Source organism: Malus sylvestris, chromosome 2 (assembly GCF_916048215.2).
Source record: "Malus sylvestris chromosome 2, drMalSylv7.2, whole genome shotgun sequence".
Lineage (NCBI taxonomy): Eukaryota > Viridiplantae > Streptophyta > Magnoliopsida > Rosales > Rosaceae > Malus > Malus sylvestris.
In genome coordinates, this window is record NC_062261.1 from 33,450,205 (window position 1) to 33,473,752 (window position 23,548).

A 23,548-nucleotide genomic window follows, 5' to 3' on the forward strand; every position below is an offset into this window, starting at 1 on the left:
GTTCATCCTTAGATCAAGCCCAACGGCCCTTTTGATCAATCGCACATCCACAAATCAACACCTTACGGAGATCGAATCAGAGAAACAAATTTGAGAGAGATTATAATCCAAAATCATCAAATACAAATATTATTTTGTGCACGTGTTCTTGTCTCGTTTGTTTCAGGAAAATTTCGTGTTCACAAATTGGTTTTATCTACTTTGGAGCAGGTTGTCTAAGTTTTGGTCTCTTCGTTGTTGTAATTGGTTGTATCTTTGTTATGGTTGATATCTGTTAGCTGCCTTTTGGCCTTTCATCAAAATTTGCTTTGATTAGAAAAAAACAAAATTTGTCTACGATGTGTTTGAGAAAAAGCCTTAAAGAAAAGCTCTTAGCTTAATTACTCTTAACTTAGGAACATTATATGTTTATTATGTGTTTAAGGAAGCATTAAACACAAATTTTTAGTTTATTTACTCTAACTTACCAATATGATATGTTTATCTAGTGTTCAAGGAAGCCTTGTAGAAAAATTCTTAATCTATTTACTCTAACTTAGCATCAGGATGTTAAGGACAATAAACATTGGATTTTATGTTGATGGATGAGTCATTCTTGGACTGGATTCCAAGTGACTAGAATCTCCTATAAAATATGAATCATCAGTTTCCAACAATACAATATTGTCTTGAGACCAATGAACGAACTTCTTAGTCTTTAAGGTTTTGATCCACTATAACCTAAGAAAATCAAAACCGTCATCACTAAGAAATTATTACTTTGCTCTAAAAAAACATCCACTCCATGTCTTCCGAAGCCAATGGTTCTATGCAAGGTATAAAATATCGATGATATTGGAAATATTGGTAGTCTAAAAACACGGAAATTTCGATGGAAATATCAGGATATTATCGATATCGATAAAAGTTGAATAAAAACCACGGAAATTGTAAGAAAAACTTGAAAATTTTTATTGAAACTTTGCAAAATTTTTATTTAGTCAATTATCTATTAGTTTATCACAAAAAAATTAGAAGGAAATGCATTGCATGATAAATATAACTTATTTAAGTTGATTATATAGCGAGCTGGCAAACATTGTGAGTATAGAAAATATGTAGTAATTAATGAAAGAAGTTTAAACACACCATAATCATTTATATGTAATGAATTAGTACAATATTTTACACTTTATACATTGCATGGTAAGATACATGAGTGACTTAGCAAGATCTAAAATATCAATGATATCGGAAATATCGGTAGTTCAAAAAAATATCGGTAGTCCAAAAACACAGAAATTTCGATGAAAATATCGGGATATTATGGATATTTTAGACCATGGTTCTATGGTCCTCAATCTTTCGTATTAGTTCAAAGTATCTAAGTGGATAAATCTCAGGTTTCTTCGCAAAAACAAGAAACAACAAAATTATTAAAATTAACCATTTCGATTTGGTTAAGTTTTTTAATTTTGGTTCCTTTTTTTCTTCGATTCGTTTATTTCAATTACAGTTTGGCTTTCAGTCCGATTTTTTCAATTTTCGGTTTTTCGAACTCAACCCTATTTTCCATGTTGTGTGTCAGATTGGTCGGAGTGTATCATTTGTTAAATGCAATAAGAAATTATTGTTAGGATGCTGAAATATCTTAAAAATACTTGAGAATAATCATTAAGATATTATTAAATTAATAATATCCTAAGAATATCTTTTGAGATTTTTATTTCTTTGAACAAATCAACAAAGGAATCTGTCTTCTACCAGGAAAGATTAAAGGTAGGAATCTGTTTTCTACATTTAATTTATTTGTCATTATCTCATTGTCTTGGACCGCAGAATTTGAGAAAGTTGTAGTCTGCAGTTTAAGGCTTTTTGGTAGTTGAACGGATAGTAGAATAAAATTGAGTATCACGAATTAATAAGGGCATTCTCGATAATAATGAATAAAAGTTTACACGTTAGTTCCATATTTTACAGATTATTCTTTGCTCCACAAACCCCCTCTTACTAAGTGATTTGATGAATCGACATGCACTATCTTTCTAGTCTTATGTAATGGCCAAGTCAACTAAAAGGGCAAAATTAGGAATTCTAGAAATGCTATGGTGAATTCGGTTGTCGGTTACTTGATTTGGAGTAGCTAAACCCTAGTGTTTTCCAAGGCCCCAATTCGCCTTTAGCTTCCAAACAATACAATGGAAGTTTATATGCCTCTACGGAGCATCACGACTGCTTCTATGGAGATTAAAATTTTAAACTAAATTTACAAATAAAATGATATGTCACTAATAAAAAAACAAACACGTTAATCAATATTAAAACAATAATTATGTTATCTCTACTAATTAATAAAACACTTATTGTCAACCAAAATCTTATGAAATTACCAGTTTAACCTTCTAATTAAAACAGAACATGAATAAGAAATATGAGACACAAATGTAATTTCACACAACCAAATTTTGTTTTTTTTTTTTCAAAGCTTCACCTACATGTAATCCTAACATATCTCTAATTAAAAAAATTATTCCACTCCCATATTCTCTATCATTCTCTTCCTCTCTCCTTCTATTTCAAAAACAAAAATAAAAATAAAAATTCTCACACACTTTATGTGTGCCCATTTGCTAATATGATTTATAAAATTTAGTTTTTCTAACTTTTCTCAAGTTTCAACAATCAAAAGAAAAAAACACAAAAACCGTATAAAGTGAGACTAAAAACTAGAAAAGAATGATTATCAACGAACCCTTTAAGATTTTTACGTGCAAGAGTTCACCATCATTTGCCTCATAAAAAATAGAAATTTTCAAAGAAGTGACTTTCATAGCCACATCTCATACAATGTTTCCATTCTAGTAGTTTAAATAAAATTAGCATCAATCCAAAAATTCGTTTAAGCAAATGATTCCCCTATCATGTGAAAAATTAGCAGTTAACTTGATAATGTAACAGACCGATAAAAAATTTGAAGAGTTCTTCACCGGAACATTTTGCCCGTAGCTTTGCCGTTTTAATTTTTAATGGATGAGATCGGTCTGCCATGCACAACCAGCACAAGTGGCAGCAGCCCACCATCATTTCCATGCTGAATGTCCTTATCTATCCTTCAGCTTATTCTGGGACATAAGTCTATGTCTGGGTTGGTGATTTGTCAAATCTGTACTGAAAAATGTTTAATACTACTCCGAAAGTTTAAACTATTGCCACGTTCTCCTCTTTTATATTTTCTAAACATTTTTATAAAAAAAACAAAAAACAAAAAAAACTAATAAAAAAAATTTAAAAATTTTGAATTTTAACAATAATGATAAAATAAAGAACAAAGTGAATAGTATCAAAATTAACTTTTTAATGTAAAAATATGATTTTTTTTGTTAAAATGAACATTACTGAGAGATTTTCGTTAAAGTTCCTGAGCAAAAACACGCCTGATTATATGCTGTCAAAACACAATAATATGTCATAGGGCTCAATGACAGTTCAGATTATACTTACTATTTTAGTTAGATATAATAATTTGTTATCTGCCCACTTAGTGGGAAAAGGCTTTGTTGTTATTGTTGTTGTTATAATAATTTGTTATCTGATAATACTGATTGAATTAGTTAGAGTTTTAGAGTAATATCAGACTAAAATTTGACTATTTAATAAGTATTGTAGATTGTACCAGATAAGAAATTTTTAGATGGGAACTTTAACGAAAAGCACCCGGTACTGTTTACTTTAACGAAAAACCACATTTTTACACTAAAAAGTCAATCCTGGTACTATTCACTTTACCCTTTATTTTGTCATTATCATTAAAACTCAAAGTTTTCAAGTCTTTTTCATTAGTTTTCCTTTTTTAAATTTGAATACAATTTTGTGAATAGATTTTTAAGTTTATTTGCAAGCATAAGTATGTGAAAATTTTGTAAGAAAGATTAGTTGAAAGTAATTGCAAATATTGCAATGTGGTGTAAGGCGGAAGATAATAGTTAGATATATATATTTTTTAATATTTTTTATTAACTTAATTAATCTGGATCATTAGACTACAAAAATTTTGAAATTCCATAGCCTAGATTTTGACACGTGCCCAATGGTAACATTTCTATTTTTTTTTTTCATTTTTTTAATCCAAAAAACTTAGACCGTTGATAAAAAATAAAACAGTCCAGATTATGCCATGTCATCTAGCCATTGGGGTTAGATTTCAAGTTTTTTTTACAGTTGGAAATTCAAAGGCCCAAAAATAGTCATTGGATCCAACGGCCTATAGAATGAGCCACGTCGCCCCCTATCTGGACTCCATTAGTGCGCCTACCGCGCATCCATGCACGCGTGTCTTCCACAGGTCTGGCTCCCAAAAAAAAAAATTCCTTTACATGGCTGACATTAACCTTGCGTCACATGTTCAACTAATTAATAATACGCTATAGTATATAAGCCTCCTTATCATTTGGGTTCACACATATGGCATATCCCGTATAAACTGGTTGTTTAATCCAAGCTCTCTCACATTCCAACCTTTTTATTTCTTGAGTAAATTAAACTAGTTGCCATATTACCATCACCATGGTCAGTGAAAATAAAAGGCTAGTCGAGGAGGTGTCTGGTTGGCTAAGAGTCTTTGACGATGGTTCAGTCGATCGTAGGTGGACTGGACCTCCTGAGGTCCAGTTCATGGTAGAGCCTGTGGCGCCCCATGATGAATTTGTCGACGGAGTTTCCACAAAAGATGTTGTGGCCGGCAAATCATCTGGACTTCGCGTCCGACTATATTTACCGAAGCGAAAGCCGGAGGATGACGACACCAAGCTACCAATAATCCTCCATTTCCACGGGGGTGGCTTTTGCATGAGTCAAGCTGATTGGTACATGTACTACCACATATACACTAAACTATCTCGCTCCACGAATGCCATTGTAGCGTCTGTCTATCAGAGGCTCGCACCGGAGCACCGTCTCCCGGCTGCCATTGACGACTGCTATTCCGCTCTCCTTTGGCTCCGGTCATTGGCTCGAGGCGAGCAAAACGAGCCACTCCTCAGCCACGCAGACTTTAACCGTGTGTTCCTTATTGGGGATAGCACCGGAGGGAACATAGTCCATCACTTGGCAGCTCAAGCGGGGACTGCGGACCTGAGTCCCTTAAGAATTGCCGGCGGGATTTTAATCCACCCCGGTTTCGTACGAGCGGAGCGGAGCAAGTCGGAGTTGGAGCAACCTCAGTCACCTTTCCTTACCCTAGATATGGTGGACAAGTTCTTAGATTTAGCCCTTCCAGTGGGGTCCACCAAGAACCATCCCATAACTTGTCCGATGGGTCCCGAGGCCGCACCGTTGGATAATCTGAAAGTTCCGCCGTTCCTTCTCTGCGTTGCTTCCAAGGACTTGATGGTAGACACGGAAATGGAGTACTTTGAGGCCATGAAGAAGGCCGACAAGGATGTGGAGCTTCTAATCAACGAGGGGGTGAGTCATAGCTTTTATCTGAACAAGATTGCCGTCGACACGGACCCGGACACAGCCGCAGAAACTGAGCGTCTGATTGCAGGGATCAAACAGTTTATCAAGAACACTACGATTGAAGGACTTTGACCCTTTTGATTGTTTCAGACTGCGAATATCTTTGGTAAAATTAGCCATATATATATATATATGTTCATGATTCTCACTTTTGTGTTTGCATGAACTTTAGCTATATTTATCATATGACGTTTTAATAAAGCATTTTATGTTGTAAAATATTATTTTATCTCTGGGTTAGTATATGTAATATGTTAGTTAAGACTTTTTTTATGTAAATTCTAAGAATACTCTAATGAGATGAAAAATGATGCTCTAATTTCTCCTCTCATTATCTTTCTCATCTCTCTCTATTCTATCTTACTCCATATTTTATTTTCAACACATTATTAGATGCCCCTATACAATTTTAGATTTTCTTTTGTACCAAGTTTCATTATCTATTATATTTTCCGAGTGCCCCCCCCCGCGCCCCCCAAACAATATTTCACGCGACCGTGATCGGAGGGTTTGGTAGGTAATCGGGTATTGTCTGGTTTTGGGTCGGATTCAACGAAACCGTGCCACTCTTCGGCGAGAACGAAGGTGATGAGGAGTTGAGGGTTTTCTGAAGATAGTAGCTTGATGATGTTAGTTGCAGGGTAAGTCGACCAGGAAAGAAGAACTGAGGGAGGAAAGGGCGAGTGCGATCCCAGATGTCAAAAAGGATACCTGGTCTGTTGGTCAGTGGCATAAATGTAATAACGCAAATTTAGAGGTCAAAATCGAAATATAATCACTGTAATTATAAACAAAATATATGAACAATATTTCAAATGGGTTTTAGTATAAATTAAATTTTAAATTTATACCAAGTTTCATATCTATATCTACGGACCGCTATCACAGCTATACTGTGCTTAAAATTATTCATGGCTTTGACTTGCTGTGACAAACGTTGGGTTATTGCAAGTCCCCACTCCCCCCAACAACTCCCGAAGATACACAAATGTAGGGTTGCTGTAAGTCCCTCCCTCCCCCAAACAGACTACTACTTGTGCTTAATTAATATTCCAACCCAATTGGCTTACGGAGACTAATATGCATGCAGGGATCACAAAGTTATTTAACCCTTTTATTTACCTGGATGAATCTATATCGTTTTATATCTCTCTCAACTGTATGTGTATCTACCATTTAACAGTGCCGCGAGTCAGTTAGAAGCCAAAACATGGACAATGGCTTTGTCTCGTCAAAAGAGCAGCCAGTTTGATGCAGTGTAGAATTTATAATACTGCTGACCACGCGACTCAGGACTGCCCAGATAATAATGGCATTTTTCGTTTTCTTCCCCTCGGATCATCCTTTTATTCACTTTGTGTTATCTAGTCATTGATTTGTTGATCCTTGTGTTAAAAGGGGTTTGGTTTCGTGTGCTCCCGTTGTAGTTTTGTTTGTGTTTTTCAGGTATTAGTAAAATACCGAAATTAATGGAGGGTAAGGGCGGGCGTTCAACTCACTGTGACGTTTTCGTGTCATTTATAGGAGACTTGGAGAAAGGTTATATTAATCTTGGTGCAATAGAAAGGTTGCTCTTTCGTGACCAATACGTCACAGGTTCGAGTCTGAAAACAATTTTTTTTGCAAAACAAGAGTAAAGTTGCATACAATAAACGTTTCTACTCGGACCCTCGCAAAGTGAGAAGCCTTGTTAGCTTAGGGTTGGCCTTTTTTTTATAGTAAAATACCCAAATTATTGGAGGGTAAAGGCAGACGTTTAACTCATAAGTGGTCCCAGTTGCAGAGCTAGAAATCCTTCTCAGGAGGGGCCTTTAAGACATATAAAAGAAATTAGACCAAATAATAATTAATTGGAGAAAGTTTTAAGCTTTTTTTTTATTAGCATAGAAAATTTATGAAACAAGAGTGATAGAGCTTCAAAATTTTTACGAAAAGTATTGATCATTCTATCATAAAACAAAACTTTCTTACGAGCTTTAATAAAAAAATAAAAAATAAAAAGTAAGATTCGAACAAAAAGTAAGGTCATAACTTAAAACTATTACCATGAGATATTAATTTCACCATAATTAATTGAATTTTACTTTAACTTGTATAGAACTTGTCTTATACGAGACCTGATCTATATATGGTGAAACAAAAAGCTAATTATAAGGTTTTGTTTAAAAAGCAAAACAAAAGTTGTTGACAACAACTTTCAAATTCATGGAATGGTGGAACTGTCAAACTGCATTGACCAATGCAATACAAGCTCTATATTGCCAAACTTAGCCGACAATAAATATATATAAGTAAAATTTCAGGATAGGTCTAGGCCTCACGGCCTCCATGTGACTCAGCCCCTGCTTGGTCCACTGTGATGTTTTCGCGTCATTCATAGGAAACGAGGGGTTGAAGTCGCAGATCGATTTTGTGCGTTGAAGTACAATCCTTCATTAGTTTAGTACGTCATGTGATAGTTACTTAAAGCATGTTGACTGTTATTACATGCTTGACGTTAACCCGAGAGTTTGTGCAGGCTTTTATGATTCTGCCCTTGTTTACATGATATGTGGTATTTGTTCAAGACGGGTCAATGGGGCTGCCCATACAGGTACTATGTCCCAAGGAACGCAGTAGTTGGCCTTGGTGTTGTGAGAAAGAGGGTGGCCACTCGGACCCTGATGACGACGAATGGATCGGAGTAGCTCTTGTGAAAGATTGTGGGACTTGTGGTGCTGTTGGCAAGCACAGGACAGAAGACTGCCCCAAAAAAATAGGGAACAGGGAAAATCAACCGGAAGACTGCCCTAAGAAAGAAGAAACGAACTTCAGTCCCAAGAAAGAAGACTGCCCCAGGAAGCAAGGAACAGAGATGGTTGGAACCGGCCAAGCAGGAGGGAGGTTTATATCCATGGATTTATCCCAACTTTTTTTTTTTGTCAAATAATATATTTTGTTAGAATAGAATCATTAAATGTTAGATTAGCCCACGGGTTTAAATTCACGCTGTCATGTAAGGACTTAACTTCTTTTCACCATTGTGATAAATGATCACTTTCAAATTTAATTCCAACTTCCCAACATCAGTACACGCCTTTTTGCTTCATACTCGCATAACTTTGAGAGTCCTTCCTGGTCCCTAATCACAAGATTCACAACTTCCAGTCCTGGAACATAAACAATCACACAATCGAATTGTGAAGACCTTACATAATTTTTTTTTTTTTAGTACAACGATGTGTTTACACTTTGGTGAGCAGAGAGTTTAGTTAAGACATACAATAGACAACCTAATTTGGTACCGAATTCGCCTAAATGAATTACTCGACAAAAAAGAATAATAGAAAAGTGAAAATAAAAAAGGGTGAATTGCTAATTTAATTTATGAATTATCACCTTAGTGAAAATTAGGTTCCTAAACTATTTTTTTAGAAAAATTAGTCATTGAATTATAAAAATCTGCCAATTACATCCCTAATATTTGATTTGAAGCTACTATATTCAATACTCCGTCAGTTTAAGTCACGTTACTTGCATGTGACACACATTGGAGGGTAGATTGATAATTTGGCATATATAAATTGTGTATGGAGTTAACTTTTGAGGGTAAATTAGAAATTAGATTCGCAACCTATATGAAATGTTAAGATCTTATAAGTGAGAAAAAGATGGTATTGCACTTTAAAGTGTGTCAAGTGATTTAAATTGACAAAAAATTAGATAAAATAGCTTTGAATATAATAGTGTGGATGAAATTAGCAATTTTTAATTAATTTAGAGATTTATTTACCGAAAAATAATTCAGATACCTAATTTTCACTGAGGTGATAATTCAAAGACTAAATTGACACTTCACCTAATAAAAAAATCAAAATGAACACGTGATATTAGAAGTTTTTTTTTTTTTTTCCATGGTGCGGTTTCACCCAAAAATTGTGAGGATCCTCTTTGTGAGGATCTCAAATATTTGTAAATCGTGTTTGTTTATCGTACATAGTGCGGTCAGAAATCATTTTAATGTTTTTTTTTTAATATTAACCTAAAAATTGTCGGACACATTAGCGGATTCTCACCAAAGGATCCGTAGAGGATCCTGTTGGCTATTTCCGGACTTCCAGGACTCTTAGAGCAATTCCACCCCATTCCAAATGTCCCAGCCCCCAGTCCAAAAATCAAACTAATCCTCAGTCCATTTGCTCCACCCCACAAAGCTGACTGGCACCCAGCCCAAGCCAGGCGCCAGCCCAGCCTGTTTCGGACAGACCCAGGAACTGGGCAAAATACACGGCGCGTGCACGACACGCGGGAGCTGAGGCGAGTAGCCGACAAGGAAAAGGTGGGGCTGTCAGCCCACTTGTGTCCCGTCCCAGGCAATCTCTGAGCCGTTGGATTTCCAATGGCTAGTTTATCTAGACCGTTGGATTTCCAACGGTAAAAAAAATTAAAAAATTAGTTTTAAAATGGACCGTTTGATCACAGATCAACGGTCCACGTTTTAGACGAAAAAAAAATTAAATAAAAGGCCCCAACGGTCAGATTTTTTACCGTTGGCCACGTGGCGTGATCTTAGCTATTGGATTTGAATTTTTTTCAAATCCAACGGTCCAGATTAATTAACTAAATTAAAATTTATTATAAATTATTAAAAAATACAGAAAATTTTTAAAAAATACAGAAAAATTTTAAAAAATACAGAAAAATTTTAAAAAATTTATATTTTTTTCCTATAAATATCTAACCCTCATCTTCCACCTTTACACCACATTACAATATTTTCTACACTTTCTACACTTTCTACATATCAATATTTTCTACAATTTGAGAGAAAAAAATGTCTTCGTGGAAGCTTATTGAAGATGTTACGTTGTGTGAATGTTGGGTTCACACTACTCATGATCCGATTACGGGTAATGAGATGGATAAGCGAGAGATGTGGAGTAAAATTACGAAAGCGTTTTGTGATGTACATGGAGAAAACGCCAGAACTAGTCAAGGTCTTCAAGGTCGTTGGAAAAAACTCAACGCATCATTTACTTGTTGGAAAAACGCCATCTCTCATGCTTCCGGTAACCTCCGTAGTGGGACAAGTTTAGCGGATCAGGTGACAATATTTTTATTTATTTATATGCATTCCACTCACATTAATATTTTGATTTATTTAATTTCGTATGTAATTTTTATCTTATTTCTTATGTAATTTTTATTTAATTTCTTATGTAATTTTTATTTAATTTCTTATGTCATTTTTATTTAATTTCTTATGTCATTTTTATGTAATTTATATGCATTCCACCCGTATTAATATTTTGAATTTATTTATTTGTGTTACACCCGCATTTTTTAACACTATGTTATCCCACTTTTTTATAGACACTACAAGCTCAAGCATTCTACAATTCAAAGAACGGGAACAAATCATTCAATAGATTGGAATGTTGGCAAATTGTCAAAGATTGCCCTAAATACAAAATTGTGGCAACTGGTCCAGAAGTTGTCATGCACGGTATGGGTCTACATAGTTCTCCAGAACCAGACATGGCCGAACAAGAAGCCGACACATTTCAAGACACGGAAGGGACGGCTGAACAAGTGCCCGAGACCCAACCGACTCGTCAGTCCCTAAGGCCTCTAGGTAAAAAGGCGTCAAAGAAAAAAGGTAGTTCTTCCAAAAATGACTACACTAAATATATGGAGGAACTTGCTCGCCAAGGTGAACTAAACTTGGCACGAGAAAAGGCTAGAGATGAGGAAAAAGTTGCTGCTATGGCAGCAATATTAGCAGCTACTGAGGCCCGTGATGCGGCGGCTGAAAGACAAAGAGAAGTAGTTAATCGAGAGAACGAGCTGGTTAGAGAAGCACTTCATCAAGAAAATGAATTGTTTCGAGAAGAAAGGATGGCTCAAGCAGATCGTGACACTATGAGCAAGTCTCTAGTAGGACTGTCTCCGAATTCTAAATATTTTTGGACATCGGAAAAAAGAGATGCCATGCGTAGGAGGCGTGCAAGAGATGCGGAAACAAGTCAAGGGGGTTCTAGCTACACAAATCATGGCAACCAAGATCCTAGCACCACATATCCTAACTCAAGAGACTTTATTTAATTTCTTATGTATTTTTATGTATTTTCTTTCTTTTTTCTAGTAGAACTTTATTTAATTTCTTATGTTTTTTCTTTTTTTAGGTTTGAACTTTATTTAATTTCTTATGCAATTTTAATGTAATTATTTATTTAATTTCTTTTGTACTTTATTTAAACACATGAAATAAGATTACATAAACTCACCAAATAAATTTAAAAACAAAACACATTACATAGAATTACATAAACTCACCAAATAAACTTAAAAACAAAACACACTACATAGAATTACATAAACTCACCAAATAAACTTAAAAACAAAACACACTACATAGAATTACTTAAACTTAAAAAAAATACAATTTATTCTTCAACCACAAGCCTCATTCTAATTATCTTCGCCTCCATGCAATCCCCACTGGTGCTCAATCAAGTCATTCTGGCGGGTTACATGCCAGTATGGCTCTTGCACATTAGTGTACCGCTGAACGATCAATTCATTGTAACGTCCATCACGTTCCAACGGCTCGTGTTGCACTGGATCTTCGGTCCCATCATGAGCACAATAAATACGTGTTCTTGAGTTGTTCATCGGATCTGGCTCATATTCATCGACGACATCATAATCATACTCATCTTCAACAATCATGTTATGGAGAATAATACACGTCATCATGATGGATCGAAGAGCCTCGACATCAAACATTCTAGCTGCAGCCCTGACAATCGCCCAACGAGCTTGCAGGATACCAAAACAACGCTCGACATCCTTCCTACACCCTTCTTGACATTTTGCAAAGTGTTTTTCCTTTTCAGTCTGTGGATGTGGCACTGTTTTGACAAATGTTGACCACCTTGGGTAAATACCATCTGCAAGGTAGTATGATCCCTCGTATTGGGTACCATTAACCCAATATGTGCATCTCGGCGAGTTTCCTTGCAGCAGTTCGTCGAACACTGGGGATTGGGCAAGGACATTTAGGTCATTTTGAGCTCCTGGAACACCAAAAAAAGCATGCCAAATCCATGTATCAAATGAAGCCACCGCTTCCAAAATGATGCTTTTGGCTCCTTTTCTGTCGCCATATGCTCCTTGCCACGCACTTGGACAGTTTTTCCAAGTCCAGTGCATGCAGTCGATGCTTCCAATCATGCCAGGGAAGCCTCGCATCTCACCCTTCCTCAGAAGCCTTCGCATGTCCCTTGACGTGGGTGTCCGGAGGTACTCTTTGGTGTAGATGGCTTCAATTGCAGAGCAAAACCGCATCAGGGACTCCAGAACAGTTGTTTTTCCCATCCTCGCGATCTCATCCACTTGATCTGCAGATGCTCCATATGCAAGCATTCGCAAGGATGCCGTAATTTTTTGCTCGGGAATAAGACCTAGAACATGAAAAGCATCCTCTTTTTGCACAAAGTATGAATCATGGTTGCAAATATCACTCATGATTTTGTTGAACAAATGTCGTTGCATTCTAAAACGCCGTCTAAAAACATGATCAGGGAATATGCTATTGGGAATAAAATAATCTTCCAATAGATTTTTACCTCGTTTTTCCCTTTTTCTATCGAGGTTTGCAACACGTCTTGGTTTGGCTATCTGACCCACGGCTTCCATGACACGGCGGGAATGTGAGGCCTTCAGCCTTCTATGGTGATCATCCTCATCCTCCTCCATGAAGAAAGCCTCATCTCCACCTCCACCTTCCTCGAGATTGGCCAATTCTGCCTGTTGTGCCAACAACCTTTGTTGTTGCTCTTGCAACTGCTTATACACCCTTCTTGAAGAAGACATTGTAATAAGAACTCAAGATTTGAAAATGATGAACAAGGATTCTTAGCTAAAAAGAAGGATTGAGCTTGGTGTGAGGATGGATGTAGGGATGTAGGGTTTATATGGACAAAAAAAGAAAGGATGAGGTTCTGGACAATGCCACGTGGCACTACGTGATTGGTTGAAAATCTTATCGAAATCTTGGCTAAATTATTGTAAATCGGAAGTGACACGTGGCGTGTCAGGATTGGTCGAGAATATTATCGAAAATCTATCCACAAAATAGTACGTTCGGATAATGACACGTGGCATGACGTGATTGGTTGAAAATCTTATCGAAATCTTGGCTAAATTATTGTACCATGGAAGTGACACGTGGCGTGTCGGGATTGGTTGAAAATAATATCGGAAATCTATTCACAAAATAGTACGTTCAGATAATGACACGTGGCGTGACGAGATTGGTTAAAAATCCTATCCGAAATTAAAACTATTTTATTTTTTTATTCTTTATTTTAAATGGGTTAAAAATCTTATCCGAAATAAACTTAAAAAAAAAACACACCAAATAAATACGTTGGGTGCCAGCGCATTTTTTTAGGGGTGGAGATGCCTTGGCCTATTACTGTTCACTCCAGTATATTACTGTTCATTTGAGGGGATAAATGCGCTGGGTGCTGGCGCGCAAAGTCCACAGGTGGAATTGCTCTTACGTAATGGCCAAACCCTTTCCCTCAACCTCTCCCTCACCATCGCAATCTCCTTCTCTCTCCCTCTAAGCTCCAGCCATGGGCGAACCATTCGTCGCATGCCCACCACCATGTAACGTAATCCAGATCCCGAATCCAGAATTCATCCAGAGCCAGGATCAGGAGCAGATCCCGCCTCCACCGAATGAAGACGAGCTGGCGATTCCGGGCAGACTCCATTGGCACTGGTTCGACGAAGAAGAAGAGCATCTAATGGGTGGCGAAGATCTGCCCGGGGTGTCTTACGTCCTCGAGGATAGCTATGAAGCCCAAATGGCTGGTATAGTATTTATGATGCCTTCCATTTTTTATTTCCGATTTGCGATGGGTTTTGTGATTGATTTTGTGAGCTAAATTTTGTATGTATATATGTATAAATGTATGTTTGTTTGTTTAACAGCTAGAGAGAAGACGAGTAAGATAATGGCGCAAAGATTGGCACGAACATCTCCCGAAGATAAAGAAAACTGGGATTATTGTAAGTGCCCCCTCCCCAAACAGACTACTACTTGTGCTGATTTATTATGCTTCCTTTCTTGCTTTTCGATTCGATTTTAGAGGATTTTAGAGGCTGGATTTTGATGGAATGGGAGTGAATTATAAAATCCTCGCAAATCAATGTCTTTCTGGACACACCTAACATTGCACCCAAATTTGTGTGGTTTAAATTTCTGATTGAACACCAAACTCTTTCAAATTCCTTTATTATCCCAATCCAATTGGCATACGGAAATGAATAAAAAGTTATTTAACCCTTTAATTTACCTGGGTGAATCTATATCATTTTATCTCTGTTTCAACTGTACGTGTATCTATCTATTTAACAGTGGTCAGTCGAGTCAGTTGGAAGCCAAAACATGGACAATGGCTTTGTCTCGTCAAAGTGCTGCCCAATTGTTTGTATTGTAGAATTTGTTGTACTGTTGGCCACAAGACTCAGGACTGCCCAGATAATGATGGTATGTTTTTGTTTTCTCCTCCTCGGATAATTTTTTTATTCACTTTGCGTTATCTAATCATTTGTGTATTGATCTTTGTGTTCTTTTTCAGGGGTTTGGTTTCATGTACCCCTGGTATTTTTTTTGTTTGTGTTTTTCGTATATTAGTAAAATACCCAAATTAATGGTGGGGAAGGTCGGGTGTTCAACTCGTAATTGGTCTTCTATGACGTTTTCGTGTCATGTGATAGTTACTTAAAACATGTTGACTGTGTCAAAGTCGGATTACATGCCGGACAGTAACCCGAAAGTTTGTGCAGGCTCTCATGATCCTGCCTTTGTTTACATGATATGTGGTATTTGTTCAAGACGGGGTCACTGGGGTAACACCTGCCCATACCAGTACTATGTCCCAAGGAACGCAGCAGTTGGCCCTGGCGGTAGACTAGTCTGCAGGTGTTGTGAGAAAGAGGGTGGACACTCGGACCCTGATGACGATGAATGGATCGGAGTTGCTTTTGTGAATGATTGTGGGACTTGTGGTGCTGTTGGCAAGCACCGGTCTGAAGACTGCCCCAAGAAAGAGGGAACAGGGAAAATCGACCGGAAGACTGCCCTGAGAAAGAAGAAACAAACTTCCGTCCCAAGAAAGAAGAAACATGGATAATTGAAAGAAGACAGCCCCAAGAAACAAGGAACAAATATGGTTGGTACTGGCCAAGCGGTCTACCTTTTATATTAGTTAGACACAACTTTATATATATTTCTCACTGTTTCTTATACATTATTATTCTGGTTTTAATCTAAACTTATCAACTTACAGTCTCTTGAATACTACACATTTTGATAAATATTTCAAAAAATATGAAAATGTTCTCACCGCCCACTGTTTGGGGTGTGGTAATAAGGTAAGAGATGTTTCGAATACCACGTCTATCGCGTTTCTTTTGTTGGAAGATGGCTCCTCCTCATATGAGAAGGCAAAAAGGCGATGGAAGCATGACAAGACGAAAACTGAATTTGAGTTTGATGATCAGCCAATAGTGTACATGAAATGTCCTAATAAAGCAAAACCTGTAATCATATGCAAGAAAACAATGCATATTTTTTTTACCTTCATGAATCATGATCCGGCAATGTGGTGGTGCCTCAAGGGTTCAATGAAGTAGATGAAAATGTTTGACGTCAAACTTCGATTAGAGAACACAAAGATCTATGTTTTTGTTGAATAATTTAGTATATTTCTTTGCAAGTTCACTAAATCTTGATGAACAAGACCAAGCGTCTGCCTTAAATATTTCCAAATTATGCATTTTACATGATTAGGAAGAAGTTGTAATGTACTACATAATCAGTCTACACATGTAGTTAATCTGGAATAGCTTCAACCAAAACCATTATGACTTCTTTCTAATCAATCTAAAATTTATACTTTTGAGATTTTTAACTCATATCTTGGTCTTCGTAATCAAGATTTAAAAAATGTTCAATGAACTTCCAAAAAAATATACTAAATTAATCAATAAAAACATAAAACTTTATGTTCTCTAGTCGAAATTGAGGTTAAGTATCTTAATCCACTACATTAAACGTTTTAGCACCCCACATCGTCGCATCATGATTCATGAAGATACCCAAATTATGCCTCATAGGTTTTTATTCATTGGGATATTGCATGCACATTATTGGCTAATCATCTTGCTTCCGATGATTTTTTGCATTCTCATATGTCGAGCAAGCACCTCTTACAATAAAAGAAACACAATATATGTGGTATTCGAAACCATCTCTTACCATGTTACTATATCCACAGTGGGTGATGAGAACATTTCCATATTTTCTGAAACATATATCAAAATTAACACAGATGTCCATATTATATTTATAGGATGCAGATTAAAAGTTAATCAGTTTAGACAAAAATCAGGATAATGTATTGAAAAACAATTAGTAATACAAAGATGTGTCTAAAGAATACAAAATGTAGAAATGCTAACCAAAATGTTTATGCTAAAACGATGTTATAATATAAGAAGAGAAATGAGTTGTACTTTTGTATTATGAGCATATAAAAGTAGACTATTGTTGTACTTTAGGGTGCGTTTGTTGCACCGGACTGTCTCAGACTGGACTAGCTGCATGGACTAAGCTGGACTGGCTTAGACCAGACTAAGTTGGACTAACTTAGTGAAGCGTTTGGTGCAGTGTTGGACTAAGAAGCAGGATAATGAAAACAGTACTGTTCACCAGATTTGTGTTTGCTTAAACTAGAACTACATTATTGTTCTATTTTAATAGCTCAAAAACCTGTGCCCAACACCCAAAATTTTTTGCCATTGTGTAATAGAATAATGCTACAAATCTCATGATCTGAGTTAATTTGAGCATATTTTTACCATGTATATTATGAATCTTAAAAATAGAGAACAATTGTTTTGTTTTTAGTACCTGCTAATATAAATGAAAAGATAAATACATATCCTAATTCAAATGAAATTTGGGCTTGGTGTATAAAACGGTTTTACCACTTATTTTCCCTCCAATATTTTGTCTAGTTACAAAAACAATCTCAATTCTCTTAGAACACAGAGCAGGCTCTACAAGTATTCCAAGTTTAAACAAGAAAACAAGAAACAAATCAAGAGGTACAAAAAGGGCCAAAAAATTTCATCGAGCTACATATGTTTTTATTTTTGTTTTTATTTTACAAAAGTCATATTACGGGAGGGAGATACACAAACACAGAACTTCGAGGGTAAACTGGCTTAACCACTATTAAAGGAAGCAGTACAACTAGAAGTCCCTTGCATCTCCATTTTCTTTAGATTGAAATGTTTTTGGGATTAACCCAAAAAACTCACATGGATTTCTACCCATATGTTCTTTTAAACGGAATTTTTTTGGGGGATTGGACCAAATTAATATTGTTATAAATATTTGTTACAGGGGGACCAAGCATCAATTGTTGGGGGTGCCATAAACTTTGTGAAGGAGCTAGAGCAGATTTTTCAGTCCATGAACAGCAACAAGAGGAGCAAGCAACAGCCTTTGGCTGACTTCTTCACCTTCCCACAATTTTCAACTCGTGCAACACAGAATAACAACTCAGCAGGGGTCCAAGCAAATGAGTCGAATATGACTCAGTGTAACAACAACCAGTGGGCAGCAGCAGACATAGAAGTGACCATGGTATGGTCCCGAGGGTAACTGGCTCTTGGACTAAATCTGGAGAGAAAGAAGATCTTCATAATTTACAAAATGCCAGTTAACTATAGTATAGCATTCCAAAGTAGATCTCCATAATTTACAAAATCCTACCTAATGCCTCTAGTTCATTTCATGAAATGTCAGAGACAATACTTAGAGAAAAAGAGAACCATGTTATTCTTTCTATTTGAATGACATCCCTTATCAAGTAAACATGTTCTTGTACTGTCAACACAACAACATCATAAATACGCCAATCCTTTGTCAACTTCACAACATCAACTATGGAAATGGTACATTAAATTACAATCTTAAGGTAGCAATCATAGTGCATATAGACTTCACTATGAACAATCAGTTTGTGTGATAAAAACCACAAGAAGACCGCCTCCTTTATTGAAATTGCTATCTAGGAAAAAAACTTGTAGTTCAAACTTATTCATCGGAAACATAGCATTCAACAGGAAAAGAAGCTATTGTCATCCAATTAAACATGTAGGACACTCGAATTGGGGATCTTTACCACCTAATTACAGAAGTGTATTTCTAAAGTTAAATTCATACGATCAAATATCAAACAGCCATGAAGTTTTACAAAATGGTGGGTCCTTTTTTATATTGCCTAAACAGTTTGGTTTTTCTATAATATCACAGAAGTCATATTCACAGAGATGCAACGCAAACTTTCACACATCCAAGGACTACATTCAATAGATCCATGTCGAAAATTGATCTATGGGTTTAGGAATTATACCTTCTTCTAGACTTGAGGGTTTTCAGTCGTTTGCTACTTGTTTTCCCTTGGGTTCTGAGCACTGGCCACTTCCGTTTATGCTCATTTTCTCTGCAACCAACAACCACAGAATATTGCAGTTCAGCATCAACCACACACGGTACAAAACATTCACATTGTAATATCATGGTTGGGCATTGACAGGACATATGGAATTGCTTCCTGCCTATCTCCAATGCCATTCAAACAAGGTGGTCCGAGGAAGGTAAAAGGAAATCAAAAAATGCAGAAACAAAACCAAACAGAGGATACGACTTCGAACATAACCATAAACCAGATTCTTTCATCACTTGTCACGTGAGATATAGCACGGCTTAGTTGTAAAGCCAGATTCTTTCACGTAAGGCTTAATTATAAAGCCATCATAGTTAACAAGTAGTATTTTCCTGTGAATGAACAGAGTTGTGAGTGTTTTTTATTCACTTTAAAAGGAGGGGTGGGCGGGAGGTGGGTATATGAATACAAATGCATTCAGGATGCATGCTAGTTAACCCTCCTACCATATAGAAAGTCCAAAGTATGAAAGGACACGAAATTTTCAGATTAGCTGCTTATAAGAACAACTATGGAAATTCATTGGGTGCACGTTATAACTCGACTTGTATGCAATTGCTCCCACTTTCATATACTTCCCAGTGGCACAAAAGTAGAGTAAATTTTATGCCAACTAAAAATGTCTAATTCTTGGCCCATGCACCAGTAAAGACAATCCTTTCACTAGTCATCTCTCCTTGTTATCAGAAGAAATCTTTACGCCTCTCCCAGAGAATCAAACAAACAAATAAAATGAGACCAAAGACGAAAATTCTTGCAAAAGTTTCTCTAAAAGCTGAATGAAGATATTCCAGAGTTTCCACTGTAATCCAAACTCCATAAGCCCTATAAAATAGGTCAGGATTTTAATGTCAAACATGCCTGGTAATACAGATCTCCTTATATATGCCTTCAGACTAACACCTAAGTTTCTCAGAATCTCATATAAAGAGTGCATAACAAAAATTTCTTCAACTCACATAAATTCTCATCCAAACAATTCACAAAAATCCAACCCTACATGAAATTTAATAAAATAAAAAAGCGAAACTAGTAAAGATTCGTGAACCAAGAACATAAAAACGAAAAACCACACAGATTTATGCTAATATAACAGAGATGGAAGTATGTGTTCCTTCTGCAAAAGAAACTTGTCGATTTTATGGCCAAGCATGGTTTCTGAGTTCGGATTTGAAAGAAAAGTTGAAATATGAAAACCCCAAATTCATCAAGGTGACTGTGGTAGAACTTGTTGGTGAAGACATTATCAAAATCTTCTAACACAATTCCAGAGGTCAGAGAGTTCTGTTAAGAGTAAAAAAGCTATTGAGAGTTCCATGAAATCAACAATGAAAAACGATTTCTATTTTCTTGAGCATTCAATATCTACAAAGAGAACAAAAAGCTAAATAAAAGGAAAAAATGCATAAATATACGGCCCAGGAACAACACTACCCAAAAAAAAAAAAAATTAATCCTTCCTGAGTTCAAGGTTGTGTGGATTCAATAAAATAAAACTTCCACATGGAATGAGACATCCAATACCTCCAGATGATGAATGCGCTAGGGATAAATTCAAGGGGACATTGCACAAGAGTAGTTTATGTTGCTATCAAACCAAAGTTCTCTTTTAAATCACAAATTCATCATTTTTTTTAATGAATTATGCACCTACTTTTTACGGGAGAGGTGTGGCTATCAAACCCTAGGCCAGCTACAACATTACATGCTCTTTGTTGATGTAATCATGTAGATGAAGGAAGTCAGAATTAAAAATTAACTGAAAAGAGTAAGGGACTGTACTGTTACATACCTTTCTCAGAAAAGTCATCAAGGAGGATGGAGGTATCCCAGGATTTGAAGCATTTGCAGACGAGATCGTAATGTTTTCAGACTTGACTGAATCTTGGGCACGCCTCACAGCATCCAATGTCTCATTTGTGGAAGATGAAACCTACAAATAACACCTTGAGAAATATAACCATACTGAATGGAGGGGCACTTTATGATAATAAAGATGAGAGTCTCTATTTGATCTTCCCAACAGTTTCTTCTACTGTAGGTTTCACAGAAGGCAAATTTGGAATAAATGTAACCACACCAAATGTGAAGGCACTTAATGATAATAAAGAAGAGAGATCTTTCTGTTATCTTCCCAAGAGCTTCTTCTAATGTAGGTTTCATAGAGGGAAAATTCAGAATTTGCATATTATTGCATTCCATCAATGATCTAGTCAATTGTGAATGAATGGAGATCAGACCGTGGAAAGGGAAAACCATCATCGACCAATGACGAGAACAAAAAGTTCATGTATTTCTATTATGATATAGAGACTGAATTTTAGACATGCACAGAGAAAACCGTACGGAATCTTATCACCCAACTTCTTCCACAAGCATACATAAAGTATTTCACTTGTGCCAGATATGAAAGCAGTTATATTATGCAAGATACAATTCCAAGGCAGAGTTGCAGAAGTTACTAGTATGTGCGTAAAATTTGAATTGCAGGGAACAAGTTTTCTCACCCCAGTTGTATGAACATCAAAACCTTAATTTGTTCAAGTGCAGAGGTCTATGAATGAAAATTTCTCAAACCCATAACAACAAAATCAAATAAAGGTCAGTAACACCACGATCTGCAAACAAATCGAAGAAATAAATCGAAGTTTCGAAGTTTACCTGACAACTTCGAGCAGATAAGGGCGAGCAGATGCAGATGAGGGAAGACGCAGAGATGAGGGTCAGGACGACGACGATGAGGGAGGCAAGGTTGACGATGAAGGAAGACGCAGAGATGAGGACCAGCGACTCTCTCTATCAGAACGGCGAAGGGCTTACGAGTCCGCCCGAAATTGGGGATCCCCGTTAAGAACGCGTAAGGAGGTCTTTAATCCGAGCGAGTCCGACCTAAGCTCATTAAACCTAATCCTGGAGCACACCAATCAACGGACTACAGTCTAGTCCAGTCCAATCCTGTCTAATCCGGTCAAACAAACGGGCCCTAGGTTTTTTGAGTTTATATTTACAGAAGTGCCTCAAAATGTTTATTTATTTATTTGTATTTTACAAAATTACCACCAAAAATTTTCCATTTCCAACACTGCCTCGAAAATGTTTTCTAATTTACAAAAAAAAGCTCATCATGTGCCTTGACCATGTCCAAACCGTTGATAGTATCCAAACTATGTTCAGGGCGTGTTCGAGGCATGTCGGTGTGTCTGATACTTTGACACTTTGAAGTTTCAGAGTGTCCGTGCAAGTATATTGGTGGTGATAATGATGGTGATGAACAGACAAATAGCAAAACAATTGTCCTATTGCAACCTATGTGTAACAAACGTAGCGTGGAACCTCTATTTTATTCTGTCACATCCCATCTCATCTACGTACCAAGCGCTCCCTAATGTATGGTATTATTAAGTAGCTCGATACAATTCAAGTTCGACTTCTTTCAGCTTGGTTGGGAAAACAAATTGAGTCGAACTCATACAAAATGTTTGGCTCGTTAAATTCAAATCATATCACAAACAGTTGTGCCCCTTCTCTCACTGTAGCCGGCCCTCTCTCTCACTCTCAAAACAACATTTCATAATTTTTTTATGTAACTATATTTTTTTTGTCAGATTATGTAACTATACTGAACAGTAAATAGTACAAAACTTTTGCACAGAAAATTTCTTGTGATCTCTTTGTGACTTTCGTACATTTTTAGCAGCCCAATTGCACAGTAAAAGCTTCACCCACTTTGACACCACCAGCCGCTCCACCAACCCCACTGCGTCCGCCATAAATAATACTAAAATACAGGGGGCTTTGAATCCACCTACATCAAAGGAATTTAGGTCATCTCCAAACGAAGGCTGGTCAGCGAGCTCGTTTTAGTCCTCTGGTCCTCCAAGAAATTAATATTTTAATGAACAATGCTGGGTCATATTTTTTACCATCTCTAACCGAGAGCCAAAGGGCCAAACATAATATTTAAATTTAAAAACTACAACAACTTAAATTAAATGCACATTTATCACGTATAAATGCACATTTACCATCTCTAATAAGAAGCTTATATTTAGGGCACCTATTATATTTGTCCCACATCGAGAGAGAATTGAGCAAGCAAAAGCTTGCATGTGTGGCACCCATTGTATTTGTCCCACATCAGCTGTGGGAGATGTTTGAGTAATAAAACATGCTTATAAAAGCAACATCCCACATAGAACCAATCATATTTTTGCACCTTAATTAAATATTATTGTTAAATTTTTTGCCCAAAAAAAAACTGTAAAAAAAAAAAATAATAATTAAAAAATAATGGCTAGTTAACGTCAGTTAGCTGTTGAGATTCAAATTTTTTAGCTCGGCCCGGGGCCGGCCGATTGGCCCTTTGGCCTAACCCTCGATCGGAGACGATTTTAGGGCTATTTTCTGCCATCTGCCCCTCTAAACTTTTCGGTTGCAGATGGCCTTATAGCCCTCAACCTCTCATTCCTCTCTCT

The 23,548-nt window shown here is 36.6% G+C and overlaps 5 protein-coding genes and 1 pseudogene across 7 annotated transcripts; 4 read left to right on the forward strand and 2 right to left on the reverse strand.

Annotated features, from left to right (window-relative positions):
• LOC126603222 (uncharacterized) overlaps nt 1-9,859 on the forward strand; it is a 32,115-nt pseudogene extending 22,256 nt beyond the window's left edge.
• LOC126613888 (probable carboxylesterase 15) lies at nt 4,458-5,815 on the forward strand. Its single transcript, XM_050281506.1, has one exon. It carries the CDS (start codon nt 4,543-4,545, stop codon nt 5,566-5,568), a length of 1,026 nt encoding a protein of 341 aa, XP_050137463.1. The 5' UTR covers nt 4,458-4,542; the 3' UTR covers nt 5,569-5,815.
• On the forward strand, nt 9,542-15,844 carry LOC126613890 (uncharacterized). Of its 2 annotated transcripts, XM_050281509.1 has the most exons (5): nt 9,549-9,598; nt 14,039-14,361; nt 14,482-14,559; nt 14,909-15,040; nt 15,340-15,844. In XM_050281509.1, exons 2-5 carry the CDS (start codon nt 14,121-14,123, stop codon nt 15,684-15,686), a joined length of 798 nt encoding a protein of 265 aa, XP_050137466.1. In that variant the 5' UTR covers nt 9,549-9,598; nt 14,039-14,120; the 3' UTR covers nt 15,687-15,844. The 2 variants fall into 2 exon arrangements, with proteins under 2 accessions (XP_050137467.1, XP_050137466.1); XM_050281510.1 differs by lacking the exon at nt 14,909-15,040 and having other exon boundaries at nt 9,542-9,598.
• Nucleotides 10,224-11,474, forward strand: LOC126603232 (uncharacterized). Its single transcript, XM_050270015.1, has 3 exons — nt 10,224-10,579; nt 10,849-11,382; nt 11,460-11,474. The coding sequence occupies exons 1-3, from the start codon at nt 10,310-10,312 to the stop codon at nt 11,472-11,474; spliced, it is 819 nt and encodes a 272-aa protein (XP_050125972.1). The 5' UTR covers nt 10,224-10,309.
• LOC126613887 (uncharacterized) lies at nt 11,749-13,531 on the reverse strand. The gene is made up of 2 exons (XM_050281505.1): nt 13,107-13,531; nt 11,749-12,941 (listed from the first exon to the last, which is right to left on the reverse strand). The coding sequence occupies exons 1-2, from the start codon at nt 13,351-13,353 to the stop codon at nt 11,947-11,949; spliced, it is 1,242 nt and encodes a 413-aa protein (XP_050137462.1). The 5' UTR covers nt 13,354-13,531; the 3' UTR covers nt 11,749-11,946.
• Nucleotides 15,845-17,665: 1,821 nt separating the features above from the next.
• Nucleotides 17,666-21,996, reverse strand: LOC126613891 (uncharacterized). 2 transcript variants are annotated; one of them, XM_050281511.1, is made up of 5 exons: nt 21,735-21,996; nt 20,866-21,006; nt 20,190-20,357; nt 18,981-19,072; nt 17,666-18,244 (listed from the first exon to the last, which is right to left on the reverse strand). In XM_050281511.1, exons 2-5 carry the CDS (start codon nt 20,881-20,883, stop codon nt 18,160-18,162), a joined length of 363 nt encoding a protein of 120 aa, XP_050137468.1. In that variant the 5' UTR covers nt 20,884-21,006; nt 21,735-21,996; the 3' UTR covers nt 17,666-18,159. The 2 variants fall into 2 exon arrangements, 1 of the variants encoding a protein (XP_050137468.1); XR_007620210.1 differs by lacking the exon at nt 20,190-20,357 and having other exon boundaries at nt 18,096-18,244; nt 18,981-19,070; nt 21,735-21,966.
• Nucleotides 21,997-23,548: the final 1,552 nt, after the last annotated feature.

Coding starts and splice junctions, on each gene's coding strand:
- LOC126613890 (XM_050281509.1), top strand. CDS start 14,121: ATGGGCGAACCATTCGTCGCATGCCCACCACCATGTAACGTAATCCAG. Junction 14,362..14,481: donor CTATGAAGCCCAAATGGCTG/GTATAGTATTTA, acceptor TTTGTTTAACAG/CTAGAGAGAAGACGAGTAAG. Junction 15,041..15,339: donor GGACTGCCCAGATAATGATG/GTATGTTTTTGT, acceptor AAGTTTGTGCAG/GCTCTCATGATCCTGCCTTT.
- LOC126613888 (XM_050281506.1), top strand. CDS start 4,543: ATGGTCAGTGAAAATAAAAGGCTAGTCGAGGAGGTGTCTGGTTGGCTA.
- LOC126613891 (XM_050281511.1), bottom strand. Junction 19,073..20,189: donor CGACAAGTTTCTTTTGCAGA/AGGAACACATAC, acceptor GTTGTTGGTTGC/AGAGAAAATGAGCATAAACG. Junction 18,245..18,980: donor ACCCTCAAGTCTAGAAGAAG/GTATAATTCCTA, acceptor CTTTCTCTCCAG/ATTTAGTCCAAGAGCCAGTT.
- LOC126603232 (XM_050270015.1), top strand. CDS start 10,310: ATGTCTTCGTGGAAGCTTATTGAAGATGTTACGTTGTGTGAATGTTGG. Junction 10,580..10,848: donor GGACAAGTTTAGCGGATCAG/GTGACAATATTT, acceptor ACTTTTTTATAG/ACACTACAAGCTCAAGCATT.
- LOC126613887 (XM_050281505.1), bottom strand. CDS start 13,353: ATGTCTTCTTCAAGAAGGGTGTATAAGCAGTTGCAAGAGCAACAACAA. Junction 12,942..13,106: donor TAGAAAAAGGGAAAAACGAG/GTAAAAATCTAT, acceptor TTCATGTTCTAG/GTCTTATTCCCGAGCAAAAA.